Source organism: Ovis canadensis, chromosome 11 (genome assembly GCF_042477335.2).
Source record: "Ovis canadensis isolate MfBH-ARS-UI-01 breed Bighorn chromosome 11, ARS-UI_OviCan_v2, whole genome shotgun sequence".
NCBI lineage: Eukaryota > Metazoa > Chordata > Mammalia > Artiodactyla > Bovidae > Ovis > Ovis canadensis.
The window spans coordinates 28717863-28740154 of NC_091255.1; the positions used below are offsets into that span (position 1 = coordinate 28717863).

Genomic DNA, 22292 nt, shown 5'->3' on the forward strand with positions numbered 1-22292 from the left:
CATGGACTTAGGAAGGCTGGGGAAAGACATTCCTAACGCAGGCATCCCTCGTTTTATTGCCCGTCACAGATACTGTAATTTTTTTTTTTTAAAACAAATTTAAAGTTGGTAGTAACCCTGCATTGAGCAAATATGTTAGTACCATTTTTTTCCAACAGTATTTGATCACTTCACGTCTCTGTGTTACATTTATTTGTGCCAGTTTTCACAATATTTCACACTTTTTAATTATATTTGTCAGGCTGATCTGTGATCAGTAATCTTTGATGTTAGTGTTGCAAAAAGATTTGGACTCACTAAAGGCTCAGGTGATGGTTTGCCTTTTTTTAATCAATAAAAGAAATTTTAATTAAGATATTTTTAAAAAACATAACAGCGTTAAAAAAAAAAAGTGTTGCACATTTAATAGACTATAGTGTGTCCATAACTCTTATCTGTTCTAGGAAACTAAAAAATTCTAGTGACTCACTTTATTATGATGTTTGCTTTATTGTGGTGGTCTGGAATTGAACTTGGAATGTCTCTGAGGTATACCTGTAAATGGAGCTAGGACAGTTTCCAGGAGAGCTGTGCAAATTGACTGGGTTTTGTCACTGTTTAAACAGAAGGGCTCAAATCAGGGGGAAGGTACAGAAAAACTGTTACTTTGCTTTTCCTCCAAAAAGGGCACCCAGACTTGGCTCACACCCTAGGAACAGTAATTGGGCAACTTTATGGGGAAAGAGAATAGTGCCAGTGACAGATCCCAGGAGACTCCAGTTGGTGTTTCTGCCTAGAGCAGGAGGCATCAATACTTGGCACAAGTAGTCTGCAGACCAAACTCAGCCCGGAACTGCTGCTCTCCTGACGCTCAGTAGCCGGCTGGCTGTGGACAGTGTGTCCACCTTTCTGCCTGGACTCTGCTGTCCTCACATGTGGAGTGGGCGTCGGGCTAGCCCGTCTCCGCCCCTCCCGGCTCACACGCCCTGTGGGTCCAGGTGGGGATGACTGTCCACTGCCACCTCACGTGTGGAGCGGGCGTTGGGCTAGGCTGTCTCCGCCCCTCCCGGCTCACACGCCCTGTGGGTCCAGGTGGGGATGACCGTCCACTGCCGCATCATGAAGATCGACATCGAGAAGTTCAGTGCGGACCTGACCTGCCGCACCTCGGACCTCATGGACAGGAGCAACGAGTGGAAGCTGCCCAAGGACACCTACTATGACTTCGATGCCGAAGCAGCAGACCACAAGCAGGAGGAGGACATGAAGCGGAAGCAGCAGCGGACCAGTGAGTGCTCCCAACCATGCCTTTGCGCCCCGAGTCCTGGCAGCCCTCCCTGCTCAGGACGCATGTGCTGACTGCTCGGCCTCCCCGTGGGACTGAGTGCTCAGCTCTGAGGGGCTAAGGCCCGGAGGCAGCAGGAAAGGGAGACATAGGCCGAGCTGGGCGCTGGGGTCTTCTTGGGTCACATTTTCTTTGCTAATGCACTGGGACTCCTAAAGTTTCATTCTCCCAGCACGCGAGGAGCCCAGGTTAACACATCCGTCACATCCGAGAGTCCAGGCCCAGAGAGGGTGAAAGTCTCCGAATTTAGTAGTGGATCAGAAATTTAGCCATGGCTTGTCTCATTGGGCTGGCTCCCCATCCCGTCAGCTGACCAATGATTCTTTCCTGCCCTCTTCAGCGTATATCAAGCGAGTGATTGCACACCCATCCTTCCATAATATAAATTTTAAGCAAGCAGAAAAAATGATGGAAACCATGGACCAGGGTGACGTGATCATCCGACCGAGCAGCAAGGGCGAGAATCACCTGACAGTGACCTGGAAGGTCAGCGACGGCATCTACCAGCACGTGGATGTGCGGGAAGAAGGCAAGGAAAATGCCTTCAGCCTGGGAGCCACCCTGTGGATCAACAGTGAGGTGAGAGGCAGCCCCTGCACACTCTGGCATCCCCATCCTGCTTCCAGAGGCGAGCCCCTTCCATGGTAGTCACCTGTGTGCATGGTATGTGTCCTAGCCACTCAGGACAGCAAAACGCAGGGCCCTTATGAGATGAGTAATTTGGCAGCAGTTTTATGTATGTCGTGTTTCTTTTTCTGTCCTCCGAATTCTAAAATAGACTAGAGAACCACTGGAGGCAGAGGAGAAAATGCACATGTGAGTGCTGTGTCCTCAAGCAGACACAGGCCAGATTTCTCGGTTCAGTGGAGAGAGATTTTATGAAGGCCCTTACTGTTCCCAAGCACTAGGGGAGAACTAAAGTTATGATTTAAAGGCTTTTGTGGACTTCGCTGGTGGCTCAGCAGGTAAAAAATCTGCCTGCAATGCTGGAGACCTGGGTTGGGAAGATCCCCTGGAGAAGGGAACAACTACCCACTCCAGTATTCTGCCTGGAGAACTCCATGGACTGTATAGTCCATGTGGTCAGAGAGTCAAACACGACTGAGAGACTTTCGCTTCACTTCACTGGTGGTCCAGCGGTTAAGAATCTGGCTTACAATGCAGGGGTGTGATTTCAATCCCTGGTTGAAGAATTAAGATCCTGCATGCCTCAGAGCAACTAAACCTGCCCACAGCAGCTACTGAGCAGGCACACTCGTGCCTCAATCATAAAGACCCAATGCAGCCAAATAAATTTTTAAAATGTAAGGGATTTTGTGTCTTGTAAACTAGTAACATTAGACCCAACTCACACAGATGGGTAAGTTGAAGGGACTTTGCAGCAGAATGAGGCTACAGCAGGAGGGCTGGGGGAATTCCTCCCCTCCGTGGGTTCTCTTCCAAGTGGACTTGAAAGGCTGGATCTCAGTTCAGAATGTGACAGTTCAGAATGGGCCTTCACCTTCTTCCCACAGGAGTTTGAAGACTTGGATGAGATTGTTGCCCGCTATGTTCAGCCTATGGCATCCTTTGCCCGGGACCTTCTAAACCACAAGTATTATCAGGACTGCAGCGGTGGGGACCGTAAGGTGAGCCCAGGGCCCTGCGAGGGATGACCCCTCCCAGTCACTTAAGGATGTCTGGTTTCCCTTCAGTGTAGGGGATGCTGCGCTGGTGAAGGAGGTGTACATGGTGTGTGAGGCCAGACATTGTGTACCAAGCATGTTGCTATCCCAACCTCTCCCCCTCATTCTACCCCCAGAAATTAGAGGAGCTGCTCATCAAAACTAAGAAGGAGAAGCCCACCTTCATTCCCTATTTCATCTGTGCCTGCAAGGAACTGCCCGGCAAGTTCCTACTGGGATACCAGCCCCGGGGTAAACCCAGGTGAGCACTGGTGCTGAGAAGGTGCTGCCGCTGGGGTCCACAGATAGGCTCGCAGGCCCCGAACAGTACTCTCTCTGGTTCCGCTTGACTGCCTTTCCCCTCTTACCTGTTTCGAGTGGAGGTGGAGGTTGGAGGTGGGGACAGAGGGTGATGATTTAGAGGCAAAAGGCAAAGACTGATAAGAAAGGCACTTTAATCAATTGGGTGAAAAAGGAGGTCCCTTCACCTCTTCTGCCTCCCAGGGAGTGATGGAAACCACTAGACACTCTCTCCACCTGACTGGCAGAGATGGGGGCCAGCACGCTGCTCTGTCCTCCACTTCACCCTCACCAGGGCCTTTAGCCTTAGCAGTGGCTCCCTGCTACTGTGGTGAGCATGTGCTGAAGGTGGGGTAGGTCTGGAGAGCATCTCTTCTTCCAGTCACCAGCCTGCTCTACTCCCTTCTGTGTGTGACAGCCAAGCTGGCCTCCCTCGGTATTCCGGTATCTGCGTCCCTCCAGCACTCACACTGGCAGACCGAGTCCTGTCTCCCTCAACCTCCTCTGTTGTATCTGTTACCCAGACTGATGGCCAGACTTGCCTTCTGCACTCCTGCGTCCTGCAGCCATCTTGGCCTCAGTCTGTGCCTCTCTGCTCTGGGTCCTGGACCATGCGCGTGCACATGGTGCCCAGAGTGGGCTCCATTAGGAGGTGCTCAGAGGACAAGCAGCTCTGGACCCTGCAGCATCGTGGGCACTTCTGGAATATCGTGCTTGTTTCTGATTCACCAGCGTGCTTCTGGAAGATGGCAGCCAGGGCCACATGGGGGTTGGAAACTGTTCCATGAAGAGCCGTTGAACAGAGGACTTTAACCAGGGCCAGAGGCCATGTGATAGCTTCCCATGGAAAGGGGGCACAGATTCCTTATGGTGCAAGAAGCAGGTTTCATCTTCATCTGAGTGAGGACATTGACATACTTAGCATTGGCTATTGACAGCTGTGCTTTATTGAACACAGTCCATTTTCAGTATTGTGATGAGTGCCTTACACACTCTGTCTTGTTTATTGCTCATAGGTTAAACACTATAGATTTAAGTGTTATCCTCTCTTCACAAATGAGGCTGAGATTCACTTCAGTAACTTGGTACAAAAGTAACTTGTTACAAAACCATATAGGTGGTGAGTTGGCAGAGCCGGAACTGGAACTGGATCTGAACCCAGAGCCTCTTACCTACTCTCTGCTCTGGCAAAGTGTTAAATGAGGACAGACCAGCCACCTTCAAGAGGCATTTCGGATTTGCCTCATGGAGCACTGTGCTTTGCTGCCCGGGGAGGCCCGCCCACCCCAACACTGATGTCTGTACCCTCCTCGCCGGCTGTGCGGTGCCATCACATGGCAGCCCCGGGTGGTGACCCGGCCCCCAGCGAGCCTTCTGGCAGCCTGTAGAGAGCACACCTGGGGCTGCTGACTCCAGGCCTTGTCTGGGCTTCTCTGTGCCTCCTCACCTCGCCAGAGTGCAGCCTCCTTTTCCAGGGCCAGGGACTGGCTCTTTTATTTCTCCTCCCCCTAGCACCCAGTGTGGCTACTTCACATGGTGGAGATCTGCTCTGGCCACCCACTCGCAGCTGGCCACAAGTGGGGTCTGATGCATATTTCCTTCCAAAATCCCAGGATAGAATACGTAACTGTGACTCCAGAAGGATTCCGGTACCGGGGCCAAGTCTTTCCCACTGTGAACGGCCTTTTCAGATGGTTTAAGGACCACTATCAGGATCCTGTGCCAGGTGAGCGCTGCTCTCTGTGACTTCCAGAGTGTAGTTGAGGGACAGCTGAGCGCTGAGTGGAGACAGACACTAACTGTGGCAGAAGGTGAGGCCTAGGCTGCCGCTGTAGTCCAGGTCCCTCCTCCTAACATCAGGAAGGCCCTCCATCCTCTTTGCCTATACAGCTTTCCCCCTCTCTTTTTTTTTAAACTTCTGTATTTATTTGGCTACACTGTGCAGCTATGGTATCTTAGTTCCCTGATCAGAGATTAAACCCAGGCTCTCAGCAGTGAAAAGGCAGAGTTCCAACCACTGGACTGCCAAGGAATTCCCCCAGCTGCCCTTCTTTCCACCCACCTCAGTACCTCTCCCAGCTCCCTAAGTTGTAAAACTGGAAGGAGGTTTCTGGAGAGACTTCTCACTCGGGCCATTTCCTGTAGGCATCACCCCCAGTAGCAGCAGCAGGACCCGAACACCTGCTTCTATCAATGCCACCCCAGCCAACATCAACCTTGCAGGTAAGGAGCTCACGCCAGGCCTGGGGTGAGGGGGTTGGAGCTGGAAGGGCTGTCCCCTAACGTGCCCATCTCCACTTCTCGTGCTTACAGATCTGACGCGGGCTGTGAACGCCCTGCCCCAGAACATGACCTCGCAGATGTTCAACGCCATTGCTGCTGTGACAGGCCAGGGCCAGAACCCTAATGCCACCCCAGCGCAGTGGGCCTCCAGCCAGTATGGCTACGGCGGCAGCGGAGGGGGCAGCAGCGCTTACCACGTACGTGGCCTGGGGAGGAGAAGCCCTGCAGAAGGTGGGGAAGGGTGAAAGGGGACGGTCATCCTTCACCAGCCTGTGTCTGTAGACTGGGCTCAGCAGGGCCCACCACGAGGGCCTCCACAGCAGGTGGACCTGCCACAGCATTAGGAGCTGTCTCCAATAGATGTTCCTTGTTCTCGGGCCGACTCAAGGGAAGGGGAGTAAGAGAAGTTCTGACCATTCCATGGAGTCTTTTGGGATCTTTGGAACCCGAACCCTCAAGCCTCTAGACTTGAGTGGTCAAGTGGTGGGCCCTGCTGTTGGCCTGCCTCCGCTGCTCAGAATCACACCCTGCTCAGGAGAGGGTCAGCTGGAAGGCTTTGTGTAGAGCCCAGATTTTCAGCTTGCCCAGAATTTACCAGAAGAGCAAATAAGCACAAAGCCCAGCCTAAACTCAACTGTCACCCTTCTCCAGGTATTCCCAACACCAGCCCAGCAGCCAGTGGCCACACCACTAATGACCCCCAGCTACTCCTACACAACGCCCAGCCAACCCATCACCACGCCACAGTACCACCAGCTGCAGGCCAGCACCACCCCACAGTCTGCCCAGGCCCAGCCCCAGCCCTCCTCCAGCTCCCGGCAACGGCAGCAGCAGCCAAAGTGAGTACACGGACAGTAGACAGGCCGTTAGTCGAGGTGGGTGCTCTGGATCTCCTGACAGCCGTAAGCCAGGTGGTGTCCCCTGGAGGACTGGGCTCTGGGAGGAGCCAGAAAAACACTGCTGCCCATAGGTGTGAGATCCATCTCTGCGAGAATGGAGGCTCCCAGGGACTGCGGGGTGGCCTTTCTTCTGGCGAGCCACAGGCCAGGTCAAGTCCTTGTATCACACACCCTGGCTCTCCCTCCAGGTCCAACAGCCATGCAGCCATCGACTGGGGCAAGATGGCAGAACAGTGGCTGCAGGAGAAGGAGGCGGAGCGGCGGAAACAGAAGCAGCGGCTGACCCCCCGGCCCTCCCCCAGCCCTATGATCGAAAGCACCCCCATGTCTATTGCTGGCGATGCCACCCCACTCCTGGACGAGATGGACCGGTAGGGCGCCTGCTCCTAGGACTCTGGTTACCTCTGAGGCTGGGAGAGACCTGGATGCCCACTGCCTCACTCCCTGCCCCTCCTTTTCTGTCCATAAAGTGGCGTGAATTGACGTTCTCTTTGGTGGTCAGCCTGGATGGGCGACAGGCTGGATGGCCTTGTGAACTTGAGCTCAGTGTGCGCTAGGCAACAATCCTCCCCTCCAGGCCCTCACTGACCGCCTGCCCTGGGACCAGGCTGGGAGCAGCGTGTGGCAGGGAGGAAGAAGAAGAAGGTGAGAGTAGAGTTTTGTACTCTGCTCCCTACAAGCCATTTTGAGCTTCTGCCCTCCCCTGACTCTGGGCTGCGGAGGGGCCAAGTTCAGCACGCGAGTCTCCCCCGCGCTCATGGGGAGAGGGATGCTATTTATTCAGTTTGGGACAGGAGAGCGAGTACTTCCACCCTGGTGCCAACAGCAGGGTGGCCGTCAAAGCAGGATGACGAGGGATGTAGGGGAGCATTGCTGACCTGCCCGGCCCCCACCTGGCTGCCCTCACCCCTTGCTGCCGCCGCTTCCTGCCTGTCATTTGAATAAACAGTGTTTCTACAGAGCACCTGACAAAGCCTTTCTCTCCCAAGTCTCCGGCTCTTGATGGGGAGCTTTCAAAGCCATGTTAGGAGCTCTGCAGGCTCCCCTGACCCCACGCCTTCAGAGAGGCGGCGACTCACAGAGGAGCAGGTGGCTTCTGCGTCAGACCGCCTAGGGTCACAGCGCTGTGACCTTGAGCAAGCTTTCTTGTCTGTAACAGAGAGGAGGATACCTGCCCCAGCACGGCAGCTGTGAGGACTGAGATAAAAGGTGTGATGGGTCAGTCCGGACCTCATCTGAATGTTTGCACAGCTCTTGCTGCTCACACAGGGGCACCCCGTCTACTACCTTCTGGTCTTCTCTGCCATGCCAGGGAAAGGCCAAAAGTCAATATGGGTTTCTCCACTTGAGCCCTGCGCCTCTCCCCACTTATAGCTGACTGGGCCTTGAGATCTGACCTCTACATGAGCCACCCCAGGACAGGCCCCTACACTCACCTGGTCCTGCCCACACAGCCCTGGCGAGGGTCCCTTCGTTTAGCCCACTGCCTCTTTAGTTCTGAATTGATCTTCCTGTGTTCCTTCACTTTTTGTCTCACAGCCCTGGGAAAGCAAGGCTTTCCCCTCCCTTTTCTCTGAGGACTGCTGCCCATACATGGTGGGCTTCCCACCTGACATCTTCATTCAAGATCCCTTTGGCTTGTTTCTTGGTAGAAGTTGGGGAGAGGGGCTTGCCTTCTGACAGGAATTCAGTTCCTTTCCCTTCAGTATAAAAGGTTTCTAGAAGGGGGACTTGCCTGATGCCTGCTGATGCGGGGGACACGGGCTCGATCCCTGGCCCAGGAAGATCCCACTGAGCCCATGCTCCGCAACCAGAGAAGCCTGAGCACAGCACCGAAGAGCCAGTGCAGCCAAAAACTAAAGACATAAATCTCTTACGGAAGTGGGGGTGGGCCCGTTTGGAAGGGCTGAGCGAGAGCAGGGCCAACCAGCTGCACAAGGGAAGATTGTGTTCCCTTCGATGCCACCAGCACCTTCCCCAGGGCCACTTAAGAGTAGGGAAAGGCCAGGCACAGTGGCACAGAGTGGGTTAAAAGGTTCAATTTATTAGGGGTATCACTGCACACAGTACTGCCTGTCACCAGGTCAATTTCACACAGACCTGTCTCCTGGTCGACAGGAAGTCGCCTTCCCACCCACTTGTGCCTGGACCTAGGATGTTACAGAGAAAACAGGCTCTGCCCCTTCCCTGCCAACCCACCTACCTTCTCTGGACCTCTTGAAAGACGGACCACCCTTCAGAAACTCCCGCAGCCCCTTAGCCCTTTGGCTCCAGCCATGCCCAGAGCCCGCCCCCTGCCCCCACAAGTAGCCAGGTTGGAGGGAGAGAGAAGCAGGGGGTCAGCTACAGGCTTGATCGCATTTATTCTTCACCCTGGTCGCCTCAACTGAGATTGGGGTTTGATGCTGGGGGAGATCTCCTCTTGTTGATCTTCTTGACTGGTGAGGTCTTCAAGCCGGGCTTCTTGACCTGGACCCCGTTCTTCTCTTTCTTCCTGGGTGATGAAGACTCCACAATATCCTCGCTGGAGGGTTCCTCCCGCCCAGGGTCATTGTAACTGTCCTCACTCTCCAGATCCTGCCGGCTGTCTGGGCTGGACTCTGACATCCTGGCCAACTCTCTTGGGCTTAATGATCGGCTTAAGTCTGGAGGTGATTCTGATTTAACTGGGCTTTTCTTCTTCGTCAACTTGCCCTTCTTGACTTTTTTCTTCACCTTTGCTTTTTCCTTTTCGTCCGTCTCCTCCTCCTTGTCTTTCTCTTTTTTTTTCTTTATCTTCTTGATCACCCTGTTGCCCTGGGACTTCCCAGAGGGGCTTTCAGAACGCCAGATGGTGATGGGAGCTGCTGAGTCAGGGGCACCCGTGATCATGCTCACGCCTGTGTCAGTGGGGGTGTCAGTGGGGGTGGGTCCCACCTGGGTTGGGATGGGAGCCTTGCTTTCCTCCTCCTCCTCCTCCTCCTCCTCCTCTTCTTGGTTTAGGTCATCTGCCCCACACTCATGGTGGATGGGGTGGTGGATCACTGCCACGGAGACAGGCCTGTAGCTCTTGCACCTGCGAGGGAGGGGGGCAGGCAAAGATGATTGAGGAGGGCAGGGCAAGGTGACTGACAGAATGTGGGGGCCAGTGCCCCCTTTCCACCTGCCAGAACTCACCAGCCATACCAGAACCGCTCCACACACTCTTCCTCTGGGATGAGCTCAAAGCATGGGGACTGGATGATGTCGAAACAGGTTGAGTCCACGTCTCGGGAGCAGGTTGGGCCCACATCTCCAGAGCTGCTATTCGTCTTCTCTGAGCAGTCCTTCAGCCTGCCACACAAGGGACTCAGCCTGGCTCCCATGCCTCCATGCCTCCCCAGGGGCCCAGAGCGAGAAGCCTAAGGGACAGCGGCTTCCACTATGCCCAGCCCAGGCTGCCGGAAGACCACCCCACAGCCCCTGGAGCAGAGCCGGGCTTACAAAGCTGGGGCCGGGAGGGCAGAGCTGACGTGGGGAGCCACAGTGGACATTTTGGGCCTGGGTCTGCCCAAGAGTCTCTCCTGGGCTGTGGGTCTCCCGAGGAGGAGGCCTTACCTCGAGTCACAGTCACAGTGGCTGAGAGAGTGCAGGTGTACGTCGTGGTGGACACAGTCGGAGGAGAAGGGGCGGATGATGTGCCCGGCACACTTCTTGTGTTTCCAGCAGCACCTGTCAGTGCTCTTAAATTCACCTGAGGGGATAAGAGCCTGGGTCACACGGCGCCCATGGCAGCACACCTGGATCTCCCCGCTCACAGCTCAGTCTAAAGGTTTCATCGGGCTCACCCAGTGCCACCACCCTCCCTCCCCCACAGTTGTTTTGTTTTTGGCCTCACTTTGCAGCTTGTGGGATCTTAGTTCCCCTGACGAGGGATTGAACCCAAGGGCTCCAGCATTGAAAGCACTGAGTCCTAACCCTACTGGACTGCCAGGGCCATCCACCCACACACGCACACACAGCTGTCCTTACTGCTTGGTAGCAGTAGCTCAGCCCAACAGCACCTAGGTCTCAGCCTCTCCTCTCCCCAGCCCATTGCCTGTGAATCTGCCTGTGCCTCGCAGACTTCCAGGACAGTGTCTCACCAAGGTCCCCACCAGCCCCATGCTGTCTGGTAACACCTCTTCCCCTCCCCTGCCTTCTATGGGAGCCCCACCTTCCCAGGGCCCTCCACTGACTCCCACCTGCCCCTCACCCAGTGCTCAGAGTTGTCAGCTGACCCCATGCACAGAGTAACTCGGGGAGGGGAGGGCCGAGGGGAGCCAGCAGCATCTTTGGTTCCACACAGGCCCGGTGTCCCACCCCTCCCAGCCTTTGAAGCCACTCCAGCCCCAGGGCCCGCTAGAGCAGGCCGGGTTGAGGGTCACCACCGCCCCCTCCCACCCCAGCGTCATACCCCTGGGCTTCTGTCTCTACTCCACTCTTCTCTAAGCCTCTTCTCCCTCCAATGCCTGTCTCACCCTCACTTGTTTCCCCTTTCCCAGACTCAATCTTGACTCTTTCCCTGTTCCCTCCTTATCAAGTTCCCATTCCCCATCCATTCTCTCCCCAGTCCTTAGAGCCACAAACTTGAACAACGCACCCTTGTAGGTGGCACAGGGGAGAAGCTGCCAAGAGATGACTGGAATTAGCGGAGGCCCCCAGGGAAAGATGCCTACCTCTTTTGCTAGGATGCATCAAGCCTGTATGCACACTGGTCTTGCCCAGCCTTCACTCCCACCGCCTCACCTCTGACCCTGCCTAAGGCCCCAGCGGCGTTCCCCTTGGGCCACCATCTACAACATAAGCCCACGAAGGGACAGGGCACCTTCCTGCAGGTTCCCCCTGAACCTCGGCTCCTGGTACTCGTGAGTTCCAGGGCTGCCTGGCTTGGGGTGCTGTGGCTGGCTGACTCCCTCAGAACAGGCCAGAAGGACTGTGCCTTTATCCAGTCCCTACATGGGATGGAACTGGGGCAAGACTTCATACTGGCCTCCAGCCAGCAGTTAACTCAGGCTGGCCTTAAAGTTACTCCAGGTGACCTTAAAGGACTTGAGGGGTGTGACAGAAGCTTGGTCTGAGCCTTCCCCACCTTCCACGTCCCTTCCCTTCCCCCCACCAGGCTGTGGGGGCCCTGGGTCCCCCATACACCCTGATCCACTTAGTGGCCTCCCTTTGTGCTTCCTTTCCTCCCATGCGCCTTCTCCAACGGCAGGGGAATGAGTCCTGCATGGGAGGCAGGACCTTGGAACACCATCACCACTGCCTCAGGGTTTCTCCAGCACTGCTGAACTGCAGCAAAGGGCAGCAGAGTGGAACTGCCCTGAATTTGTAGTCAGGCCTGAGTCCAGGTTGAGTTGGGTGACCTAGGGGCAAGTTACTTTACTTCTCTGAGCCTTCATTTCCTTACTCACAAAATGGGAATGAAGGTAATACCTCTTTTGCAGGGTTGTTAAGAGGACTCAGTTCACATATGTCAAAGATTCTTGTGCACCATAAAGGGCTATACAAAGGAAAGGGGTGACTGCAGCCTCCAGGAAGGGGTGACGCTTTCTGCGGGGCCCGGGAAGGGGCTGGTGTAGGGCAGCTCGGTGACCCTTTCAGAACCAAACACCTCCCTCCCTCCTGCCTACCACCAGGTGGGGGGTGGGGGGACCCCGGGGCCAGAGATTTCCACACACCCCGCGCCCCCCCCTTTGAAGGAGGACCCACCTTCAGAGGATAAAGTAGAAGCATCTGTGCTGGACGCCACACTAGCCAGCAGGTGTCCTCTCCCCCAGCTGGGCAACCTGTTTATATCTGAGAGAGTACACAGAGGTAGCAGCAGCCCCTCCCCACGCCATTCACTCAGAAAACAGCTCCTGAGAAGCTCCAGGGACAGCCCCCAGGAGATGCAGAGATTAAAAGACAATAGTCCCTGCTCTCAACAGGGGCTGGGGGAGGGGATGAGGAAAGGAGACACAGTCTGTGTAACAGTACCTGACAGTGGTGTGAGGCAGGCCCTGATAGGGCAGGGTGGGGAGGAAGTTCTGTGGGAGCAAAGACACCCACTGAAATGGGGGCGTGGGGCTTCTTGAAAGAAGCATAACAGTAGGATCTGGAGGGAAGGACAGGAGTGAGCCAGAGTCTAGGTAAGAAGGGACAGTTTCGGGGAAGGGATTGTCCCAGGATGTCCCCAAAGAAACTCCTGCACGACAGCAGCTCCATCAGCAACTGCAGAGTAAAGTCTGCACTTCCTTTTCCTTCCTACAGTTAGCTTGGTCCTTTGAGGGTACCAGACTGAGTCCTGCTTAAGGAAAGGAGATGGCTGCTCTGGGACTTCAGCTGGGCCTTCAGTGGCACTTGGTCACCCTTCTATAGTTCCCTGGTCAGCTCCAACTGTTTCCCATGGCACAGGAAGTACTCAAATGAATGAAACTCCGAATGCTTCCCTGGACATGTGTACCCCGCTACTGTTCCTCTCAACGCATCATTTCGTGGGCTTCATCTGTGGCTGTTCCCACCCCCATCGACTTCTAGCCCGGGGAAGTGTCCCTCCCTCCTTGCCCAAGCGCCTGGACTCCAGGTCCCAGACAGAATTCTCACCTTCTGCCTCTTTCATGTTTGTTTTTTTTTCTTACAGGCTATGAACATTTTCAAGCCAAACATTCTGTGAACCCTCTTTCTCCTTATGTCACTGCATAGCCACCCTTCTTCCTTTTCAACCCAAGTTTATTCACTCCCTTATTTAACAGATGTATTGGACAGCTTCACTAGGCACCAGCAAAGAAGGCCCAGTCCCTACCTTCAGTGAGCTAAATCTTGACCTTTGTCTTCTCCAGCCACCTACAGCATGGCAGCCATCCCTGCCCTTCTATCAGAATAGTCCAGGCAAAGGCCACCAGTGATCTCATAGCCAAACCCAGTGACGTTCTTTTTGCCTCATCTCACTGACCCTGTTGATCAATCAACCTCTTTCTTCTGCAGACTCTTCTTTGGCTTTCATGACACACCTCTCTCATTTCTTTCTTCCTTCCTAGCTTTTAATTCTTTCCTAACTTCTTTGCTGGCCTGTACTCCTTAAATTGGTGATGCCCAGGGTTCTTTTGCCGGCCTCCTTCTCAGAAGACTCTACAGCCTTGTCTTGGATAATGTTATCCATTTCCACAGTTTCAACATCCACTAATAAAATGACATAAATCTTGATCTCCAATGCATACTGCTTTCCTGAGCACATAGCCTATGTCCTCTCAGACATTCTCAAAACATCAGACCAGCACATGTCATATGAACCCACCATCTTCTCCCTACCCTTCATAAAACACTGTCTCTTGTAACTTACATTTCAGAGAGCAACAGACACCTCAGCTAGAAATCTAGGGATCATCCTTTGCCTCACTTCTCACCAACTCAATGACCAAGTCTTGCCATGCCTACTTGTCCCCACATCTAATTCTGATTCAAACCTATCAATTTTCTCTGACACAGACAGCTGGAGTAGCCTCCCACCTGGCCTCCCTAACTTCTGTCTCACTCCCTACATCCACTCCTCACAATGCAGCCAAACTGGTTCACCATGTTCCTCCTCTTTAATAGCGTTCGACTACCTTCAGGATGAGGTGCAAACTCTTCATCATGACATAACTGGTCCCCCAGTTGGTTGACTGAATGAACACATGAATAGAAGAAAATAAAGCCCTATTGGTGCCACAAGAAGCTGTGGCATTGGAGATTCTGTCCAGAGTTCAAATCTGGGGACTTTTCTGGGGAAAGAAAATCGACCTTGGATGAGCATTTTCCCAGGGTCAGGCACTGTGCTGGGCTTTTAAAATATGCCATTGATTCTAAATCCTCACCAAAGCACATTTTATGGATGGGGACACAGAGACTTACAATAAGTAACTTGTCCAAAGAAACTAGTTAATAGATGACAGAGGTAGGATTCAAATCCAATTTTCTTGGCTCCATAGTCTATGCTCTTTCTACCACAAGTATGCCTGTCTACTTGTGGTTCCTATCCAAAACCTGTCCTGCCAGCTATCACTTCCCACTACAGCTGCTTTTCACCTCTAACACAGCCAATTCCTCACCCTCTGGTTTTACTCAATCCTGACTCCACAGCCTCCTTCATCCAGCCTGGACCCTAAAGGTCAGGCCAGAGTGACCTGAGCTGGACCAAGATTCCAAACTCTGCTCGCTCTCTTCAGTTACTATGGAAGAGGCTTATATGCAGGGTCCACTGACTAACCGCGCCCCGCCCCCCCGCCCCGCTCCACCCCGACCCCGCCCCAGCATATCCACAAGAAGCCTTGACGGTCATAACTCTAATGCCAAGGGGAGGGATTTAATAACTCTTCTCAGATCTGAGGAAGACAATCTGGAGCTCCTGCAGCAGAAGTGATTGAGGTGGCCATAGGGGAGACCCCATAATGAATGAGTGACATTGAATGAGAGAGAGCTTAAAAGGAAGAGGGAAGCTTGAGGTCTCTTTCTCAGTAGGACATTAACCGAGGTACAGGGACCTAACTCAAAACTCACAGGTGATGCTCATTTGTACAGTCCTCCCAGTCTTGCGAGCTGAGGAGCTCCCCCTGCCCTTGCGGCACAGGGATTAGAGTTCCAGATCGGGCGCCCGAGCAGCTGAACGGGGGAGGGAGGTAGGGAGAGGGGAAGGAGGAAGGAAGGGAGGGAAAAACCAAGGAAGGGAAGGAGGGAAGAGGAGGGAGCTAGGCAGGGCAGCTCCGGTTTCCTTGGAAATGCCGCCCTGGCCCCGCCCACCTCTGGAGGCGATTGTGATGTCACTAGTGGAATTTCCAGATTTTTTCCTGCCCTAAAGTCAATGGAACCGCCGGCCCCAATCCCAGTGACTGGACCATGGGTTCCAGCCAAACCCCTCACTTCCTGCTTAGCGGCTGAGGCACAGCAATGCCTTCCACCCCTGCAACCAGAGGTCGTAGTTCTGGCTCCAACCAGACGACCCCAGTCCAACCCACAAGCGGTTCTCCAGCTCTCCTGTCCCTATTGCTCAATCATTGATCCAAGGCTAGAGTGAGCCCGCCCCCAGGCCCTAACTCCGCCCCAGTCAGCCTTTGGCCCCGCCTCCTTCGTCGGGCTCTCAGGTTCCACCCCCTCTTTGGGTTCTCAGGCCAGTCCCCCGTGCCACGCCCCCCAGCTGGAAGCCCTCCCCTAATCTGCCACGCCCCCTCTTTACCGGTGCTGCTCTCGTCCCAAGAGCTGGTATCGTCCTCAGTTTTTTCCTTAGTCCACCTTTCAATCCTCAGTGTCGTCCTGACCCACATATCTCTCAGTCTAGTTCTTCGTCTCTACAAGACTCTTCCACGCAGAAGTCCAACCCTGAACCTCAGCTTGGCCGAGGTCACTGTAAACCCCAATCTCAGCTTCGCCCCAGTCCAGCCCTTAACTCCGCCTCATGCTTGCCCAGTCTCCCCTCTCCCTCTGCTCTAGGCTGCGTTGTCTTAGCCCAAGTCTGAGCTTCTGCGGCGCTCTTCATCCGGGGCCTCCTAGCTCCTTCCGGGCCCCTCCCTCTTTGTTCCACTTTAACCTTAGCACCTCCCCCGTATCTCAGGCCTAAACTTTAGCTCGGCCGCTCAGGCCCTGCCCTCAGTCCCATCCCTAGTTCCTCTCCAGATCTGCTCCCGGCTTAGTCCTACCCCCAGAACCTAGCCCCGCCCCAACCCCGTTCTTAGCCCCGCCCCAGCCATTCTCTCAACCTCCCGGCCCCTCCCAATTCTTCCGAACCCAGCCGCAGCCCTTAGCCCCGCCCCCACTCTACACTCGGGTCCGTGCGCGGCCGCCCGGGGAGCTACTCCCACCAATCTCCAATCCTCCATCCAGGATTTCAAGGTCTCTCCTTCCCTGGCGGGAGGCCGGGCTCGCTCTTTCTCTCCCCCAGCAGGCCCCCTCCACGGGAGCTCAGCGAAAGAAGACGTGATCCCAGCCCCGCGATGGCCGCCACCCCAAGCACCCACTCCTACTTCTATGCGGCTCCCTGTCCCAGTGACAATACTGCCCAATATAGATGTCAACATGGAGTCGGAGGAGCGGGGAAGCGGAAGGGCGAGTGTGCAGAAATGCCAGCTCTTCCAGAATAGCATAGCAGGTAAGAACCGTAGCAAAGGACAGAGGGGTTGCTTACTGGGAACTAGGATTGATGTTCCTGTCTTGGCCTCTTAGGATGATGACACCAAGCCACAGGTGTCCTTCCTTTCGTGCCCAAATATCTGAGACACTTCCAGCCAATCTCTGGCTCTGGGTCAGATGTCAATGGGGAGCCAGGTTCTTGGTCACTCTTCACCCAAACTATTATAATAGTTAAGGTTTTTAAGCTCTTCTTATGTATGTATTGGGGCGTCCCAGGTGGCTCAAGTGGTAAAGAACCCGTCCCTGGGTTGGGAAGATCCCCTGGAGGAGAGCATGGCAATCCACTCCAGTCTTCTTGCTTGGAGAATCCTATGGACAGAGGAAGCTGGCAGGCTACAGTCCATGGGGTCGCTAAGCCTCAGACACGACTGAAGCGACTTAGCATGCCCCCATGCATGTATGTATTAGTGCTTTATCTTATTTCAAACATGAAATGAATGATGAACGTGCTCCTCCTTTACAGAGCAGGCAACTGGGAGTTTCCTGGTTGCCTAGTTAGGATTCCAGTCTTTCACTGCCGTGGCCTGGGTTCAATCTCTGGTCAGGGAACTGAGGTCCCATAAACTGCTCAGCACACATTCCCCACAAAAGAAAATAATAACAACAGAGATGAAACTAAGGCACAGAGCAGAAGTGACTTGTCTGAGTGTCCCAAGATATACAGCAAGGTTTCAAACGCAGATCCTCCTGCTTAGAGCACATCTTTTTTTTTTTTAAGTGGGAAAAATGTCTTATTTTTAATCCAGTTTAGTTTTTAACTGTTTTAAAATATAAAAATGTGCTGCTCATAATTTTATGTTTATATCACTAAAATAGATGTTATCAGTACATCTCCTAAGTAAGAGCCCTGCCTCTACCTTCCTGGGCCTTCTGGTCAACTCAACAAAGCACCCAAAACTCACTTCTCACTGTGTTCCATACTCTAAAAAAATACTTCTTAGATAAGTATTTTTTAAAAGGCAGGAAGAAGGTGAAAAAAAATATTATCCAATGGTACACTTACATAGAAGCACCAAGTAGCAGGAGACATTTGGGGGGAAAGGACCAAAGGAAAAGGGCTCTTAAAGATCTCAAAGGTCACTCAGATGTCATCCAGCGAGGGCCAGGTGCATCCCTCTACGTGTGGTCCCTGAGTTCCTAGCCTGCCTCAGCCCTGCCCAGGGGCCAAGAATGGCCAGAATCACAGCAGAAGGCTCCAGTCCTAAGATGACCATATAGCCTTGCCCATTCCACATCCCTGATCCCCCACAAAGGACTCCAGATCCTAACCTGCTAATAACAGAAATTTTAATACATAAGGCATAGTGTGAGACTAGGACCATTAAGCATCCTGAAACCTAGAGGGCCCAGCAGCTGAGTAAGAGCAGCAGGGCCCTCTTACCTCCCTGCACTGGCCACCTTGGAGAGAGAGGGGCATCCGGGTTTTGACACAATGCCTGGGGGCAGGAACTGACTAGCATGGTCCCAAGTACCTCTCCAGGGATACTGCCACCGAGAGGCAGCTCTTTGGTCTGGAAAAACAGTCAGTGCAAATGTCCTGGGGTTGAGTTCTGGGGGAGTCAAGGTGGCACAGTGCCCCAGGGCAGGCAGTCTCTGGACAGTCCCCTACCCATCATGGGCAACACGTGGGCTTCTTCTTGCTGGCAGTTAGGTAGAGGTTGCTGTCATCACTGTTGATGCCTGAAGAAGGGTGAGAAATAAGTGAGGCAAGGATGGAGAGTCCCTGTGCTCTCTGCCACCCCCGTCCAGGTGGGCACTCACGGACAACATCCCCTATGCGCCGGGATCCCGATTTCTCCAGCTCAGCCAGCACGTTGACCTCAAAGGTCAGCGCCGCCACACGAAAGAAGAACTCTCGGACATTTTCACCTGACACAGGGAGCAGATAGGAGCTCAGGGGTGGTTCCAGGCCAATGGGCACAGCTGGAGGTGTAGGAGTGAGAGGCAAGGCAGGCAGGAAGGCCAGAGCAGAAGGCCAGGTGCCTCTGACTCACCAGTGAGAGATGAGACTGCCCAATACTCGGCCTTCATCTCTTGGGCCACCTTGAGTGCATCTTTCTCCATCAGTAGATACTGAGCAGGAGTCTGAGGGAAAGTCAGAGTCAGACACTGGGCGTGGGGTTTCCCTCGTCAAGGTGGGAAGTCCTCCCCCCACCACTGGCACACTCACACTCAGGTCCTTCTTGGAACCCACGAGGAAGAGAAGCACACTGGAAGGGTCATTCTCCTTGAGCGCATCAGCTAGCCACTGCCTGCCATAGACAGTGGACAGCAAGGGATGAGGGAGCCAGATAGGTTCCCCCCACTTCTATGCCCAATGACGCTCCCTTTGGTCCTGGATGCACTCTTCTCCTTCCCTTCCATACTCCTGACCCGCCTCTTTTTGAACCTTCTCTTCTCAGAGCCCCCATTATAGTTCAGCATGCTTACTTACTTGGTATGCTCCAAGGAGGCCACATCATTCAGGTTGAAGACAATGATGATGGCTGGAAGAGTGGCAGAAAACGGCTGCAGGTTGTTGGGGAAGATGCTACTGGCTCATTTCCACAATCCCTCCAGCCCTAGGCTAGAGGCCAGGTGTACCCACCTACCTCACTTCACCCTGGTGCTTACCTTGAGCTCCTCGGTAGTAGGTTGATGCAATGCACTTGAACCTCTCCTGTCCAGCGGTGTCCCAGCTGGGAGGAAGGTGGGAAGAACACAGGTATGTGCCAGGCAGGGTGGTGCTGGGGGCTGAGGTGGGGAACAGGCGCTGGGAGAAGCAAGGGCGGGAAGGAGTGGGGAAAGAACTCACAGCTGCAGACTGAACGGGACACCCAACACCTCAAATCGTTCCATCTCAAAGTCCACTCCAATGGTGGCCTTGTAGTTCTTATCAAAGGTGTCTTTGCAGAACCTGAGGGGGCACCAGATGCTCTGGTCCTGAGCCCAATCCGCCTGGCTAGGCTTGGGCCCACCCCCTTCAGCTCCAGCACCCTCTTACCTATTAATGAGACAAGTCTTCCCCACTGACAGGTCACCCACCACAATGACCTTGGAGATCTTAAATCTGCTGGACACAAGAGTGGGTGGAAAGAGTGAGCTCTAGCTCCTTCACTCAGAGGAGTCCCAGTGCTCCTGGGCAGGTCCACAAAGGGAGCTGCTCCTGGGCTGAGGTTACCATAGACACCAGGCCTGAACAGATGTGCTAGGGAGGAGTGTTTCTGCTTCAGTGTCAGAGAGACTGATTTTGCATCCCAGCTCTCACTTACTAGCTGTGTGACTCAGGACAAGTTTCTTAGCTTCTCTGAGCCTCAGTTTCAACATCTGTTAAGTGGGGATTTAACACACATTTTATTGGGTTGTTGTGAAAGTTAAAATGAAATAAATGTCCTATATTCTGGACTGGTCAAGTGGCTCAGTGGCAAAGAATCTGCCTGCCAAGCAGGAGACCCAGGTTCGATCCCTGGGTAGAGAAGATCCTCTGGAGAAGGATATGGCAGCCCACTCCAGTGTTCTTGCCTGGGAAATCCCAGGGACAGAGGAACCATGGGGTCACAAAGAGTTGGACACCACCAAGCGACTAAACAACAACCCAAGAACCCCCTCCCAGTCAACACACACACACATACATTCCAACATCTCTCCCTCCCTCCCCAGGATACAACTTAAAACTGGTATTTTCCATTTAATAACAGACAATAGTTATATGCAACACACTGTCTGGCACACAGTACATGCTCAATTAATGGTGGCAACTGTTAACAGTATTATCTTTTTTTTTTTTAACCCACAATGGGACTTATCCCTCTAGGACAGCTCACTGTCATGGAGGTCAAATAGATGGAGTGTGGGAAGCTAGGCCGGTGACCACAGCCTTAAGTTGGATCCCTTCCCTGTGTCAGGAATTAAACTGCCACCTTCCTACCCCACCCCATCTCTTAGGACTTCCCACAACCCAGCTGGAAGGAAGGGGAGCACAGGGGCACGCTAAGGGGAACAACAGTGTGGCTGGCAGGGACCGAAATGGAGCCTGCAGCTCTTGGCTTTGCACCCTTGCTTTGACAGCAGGTTTCCTGGGACTCCGTTTCTTCCTTCCGGGTGTCTCTAACTCACCCCACGGTGCCTGTCCTGTGCTCCTGGCAGGCGCAGGTGACGCGGGGCTGGAAGTCTTTGTGCACGTGCAAAGCGGCCTCCTTCCTCAGGCACTGGGTGGAGTGGAAGAGAATGGGACTCACCCATTCCTGGCCCTCAGCCCGCCACACATACATGTGCAGCCCCGGGCGGGGCGGGAGGGTGGGGGTGGGGAACGGACCACCCAGAAGCAGCTGGCCTAGCTGGGCGGCAGGGTTGGGCCTAAGCCCGGTCCGGTGCCGCCTTCTCCCGGCCCACACCCACCGCCGCCCGAAGCCCGACGTGGCCCTGGCGCCTACCTGGGGCAGCTTCGTCAGGACGCGGTCCCTCCGCACCGGCGCCAGAATGTTCATCTTGCCTGCGTACTTGCGGGGCGCCCTGAGAAGGCGCGGAGGCCTGATGCGCCCCGGCGACCCGGGCCCGTGGAGACCCGACAATCACCCGCGACCGAGGGGTCCCGACTATAACTCTGGGCCACGGAGAGCCTACGGGAGCCCGTGGCCTCCGGGACGCTACGACCACCGCTGGCCACGGGGATGAGACAATCACCGGGGGCCGGGGCGAACCCACAATCACCCGGGCCCGGGGCGTCCCTAGGACGACTCGGGGCCTGGGAGATCCCTCGGCCTCCAAGTGAGGGCGAGGAGTCCCGTCTGGGGGGACCCGAGTCCGCGCAGACCCTACAATAACTCGGGGTCGGATAGTTCCTACGATAACTCGAGGCCTTGGAGACCCGACGACAACTCGGGGTTGAGGCGGCCCTACCATAACAGAGCAGCCGGGGGGCGCTGAGCGGCCCCGCCACACGGGGTCAGTGTGTGCAGGGACCCCACCGTGCGGCCGGGGGACTGCTGCAGAAGGGGGCGAGGGGCCCAGTCCGCCGCAGGGCCTGGCGTCCCACTCGGCTCTCCCTCCGCCAACGCTGTAACTTGATCCCCGGAAATTCCTGGAAAAGGGCCGCCCCCCGCCCCTCTCCCGGCAACTCCCGGCCTCGCTGCCCGCCCCGGCCTCCCCCTCTTCTCTTCCCCGAGTGCTGCCCCAGGTCAGGCTTCCCTGCCAGACTGACTTGCCAGGGCTCCGGGTGCGCCCTCACCCAGGTTGCAACCTGCCGAGAGCGGGATTCCCCAAGTCTCTCCCCAGCATCTCCTGTGCGGGGAGGAGCCTCCAAGGCGACCCTTACCCCGGCGAACTGGTGAAGGGGAATCGGCGATCGCTGCGCAGCATCTGCCTGCGCCAGGAACCAGCGGGAGGGGAAAGGGGGAGAGAAGGGGCCCTAGGAGAGGCGGCGCTTCCCTCGTCAACTGCAGGCCCAGGACATGACTCATAGGGTCTGCTCCCGCTCGCCCTTCTGCCCTGGGAGGTGTCGATGCCAGGGTAGGAACGAGGTACCCACTGAGGAGAGAGGTGTCCGAATCTGGTGCCTATTCCTCCAAGGCTGCCGTGTAGATTGGAGGCCTGAGGGGCCGAAGATCAAGCTGCCTCCCTTGATGGAGGATAAAGGAGGTCTAGGGGACCGAGAATTTCCTCCTTTGTGGGGGGAGGGGGGGACTCTCCTTTGGCACGGGCCTCCTT

The 22292-nt window shown here is 54.8% G+C and overlaps 3 protein-coding genes across 17 annotated transcripts in view; 1 reads left to right on the forward strand and 2 right to left on the reverse strand.

Annotated features, from left to right (window-relative positions):
* SUPT6H (SPT6 homolog, histone chaperone and transcription elongation factor) overlaps positions 1-7431 on the forward strand; it is a 30845-nt gene extending 23414 nt beyond the window's left edge. Inside the window, exons 29-37 of the mRNA XM_069542705.1 lie at positions 1072-1267; positions 1665-1903; positions 2839-2952; positions 3126-3250; positions 4902-5014; positions 5434-5511; positions 5602-5768; positions 6223-6410; positions 6659-7431. Of these exons, the coding sequence (XP_069398806.1) occupies positions 1072-1267; positions 1665-1903; positions 2839-2952; positions 3126-3250; positions 4902-5014; positions 5434-5511; positions 5602-5768; positions 6223-6410; positions 6659-6845 (1407 nt within the window). The 3' untranslated portion in view covers positions 6846-7431. The remainder of the gene's footprint in view (positions 1-1071; positions 1268-1664; positions 1904-2838; positions 2953-3125; positions 3251-4901; positions 5015-5433; positions 5512-5601; positions 5769-6222; positions 6411-6658) is intronic.
* A 1063-nt stretch (positions 7432-8494) lies between these two features.
* PROCA1 (protein interacting with cyclin A1) lies at positions 8495-16149 on the reverse strand. 3 transcript variants are annotated; one of them, XM_069542718.1, is made up of 5 exons: positions 15658-16149; positions 12180-12266; positions 10047-10182; positions 9627-9782; positions 8495-9525 (listed from the first exon to the last, which is right to left on the reverse strand). In XM_069542718.1, exons 1-5 carry the CDS (start codon positions 15743-15745, stop codon positions 8853-8855), a joined length of 1140 nt encoding a protein of 379 aa, XP_069398819.1. In that variant the 5' UTR covers positions 15746-16149; the 3' UTR covers positions 8495-8852. The 3 variants fall into 3 exon arrangements, with proteins under 3 accessions (XP_069398819.1, XP_069398821.1, XP_069398822.1); XM_069542720.1 differs by lacking the exon at positions 15658-16149 and adding an exon at positions 14985-15086; XM_069542721.1 differs by lacking the exon at positions 12180-12266 and having other exon boundaries at positions 15658-16115.
* A 1728-nt stretch (positions 16150-17877) lies between these two features.
* RAB34 (RAB34, member RAS oncogene family) lies at positions 17878-22074 on the reverse strand. 13 transcript variants are annotated; one of them, XM_069542727.1, is made up of 11 exons: positions 21901-22074; positions 21020-21244; positions 20703-20794; positions 19591-19656; positions 19402-19503; positions 19221-19285; positions 19042-19093; positions 18778-18859; positions 18602-18692; positions 18369-18476; positions 17878-18287 (listed from the first exon to the last, which is right to left on the reverse strand). In XM_069542727.1, exons 2-11 carry the CDS (start codon positions 21071-21073, stop codon positions 18220-18222), a joined length of 780 nt encoding a protein of 259 aa, XP_069398828.1. In that variant the 5' UTR covers positions 21074-21244; positions 21901-22074; the 3' UTR covers positions 17878-18219. The 13 variants fall into 13 exon arrangements, with proteins under 13 accessions (XP_069398828.1, XP_069398824.1, XP_069398830.1 ...); XM_069542723.1 differs by having other exon boundaries at positions 19591-19659; positions 21901-22070; XM_069542729.1 differs by having other exon boundaries at positions 21814-21965.
* Between the last annotated feature and the right edge of the window lie 218 nt (positions 22075-22292).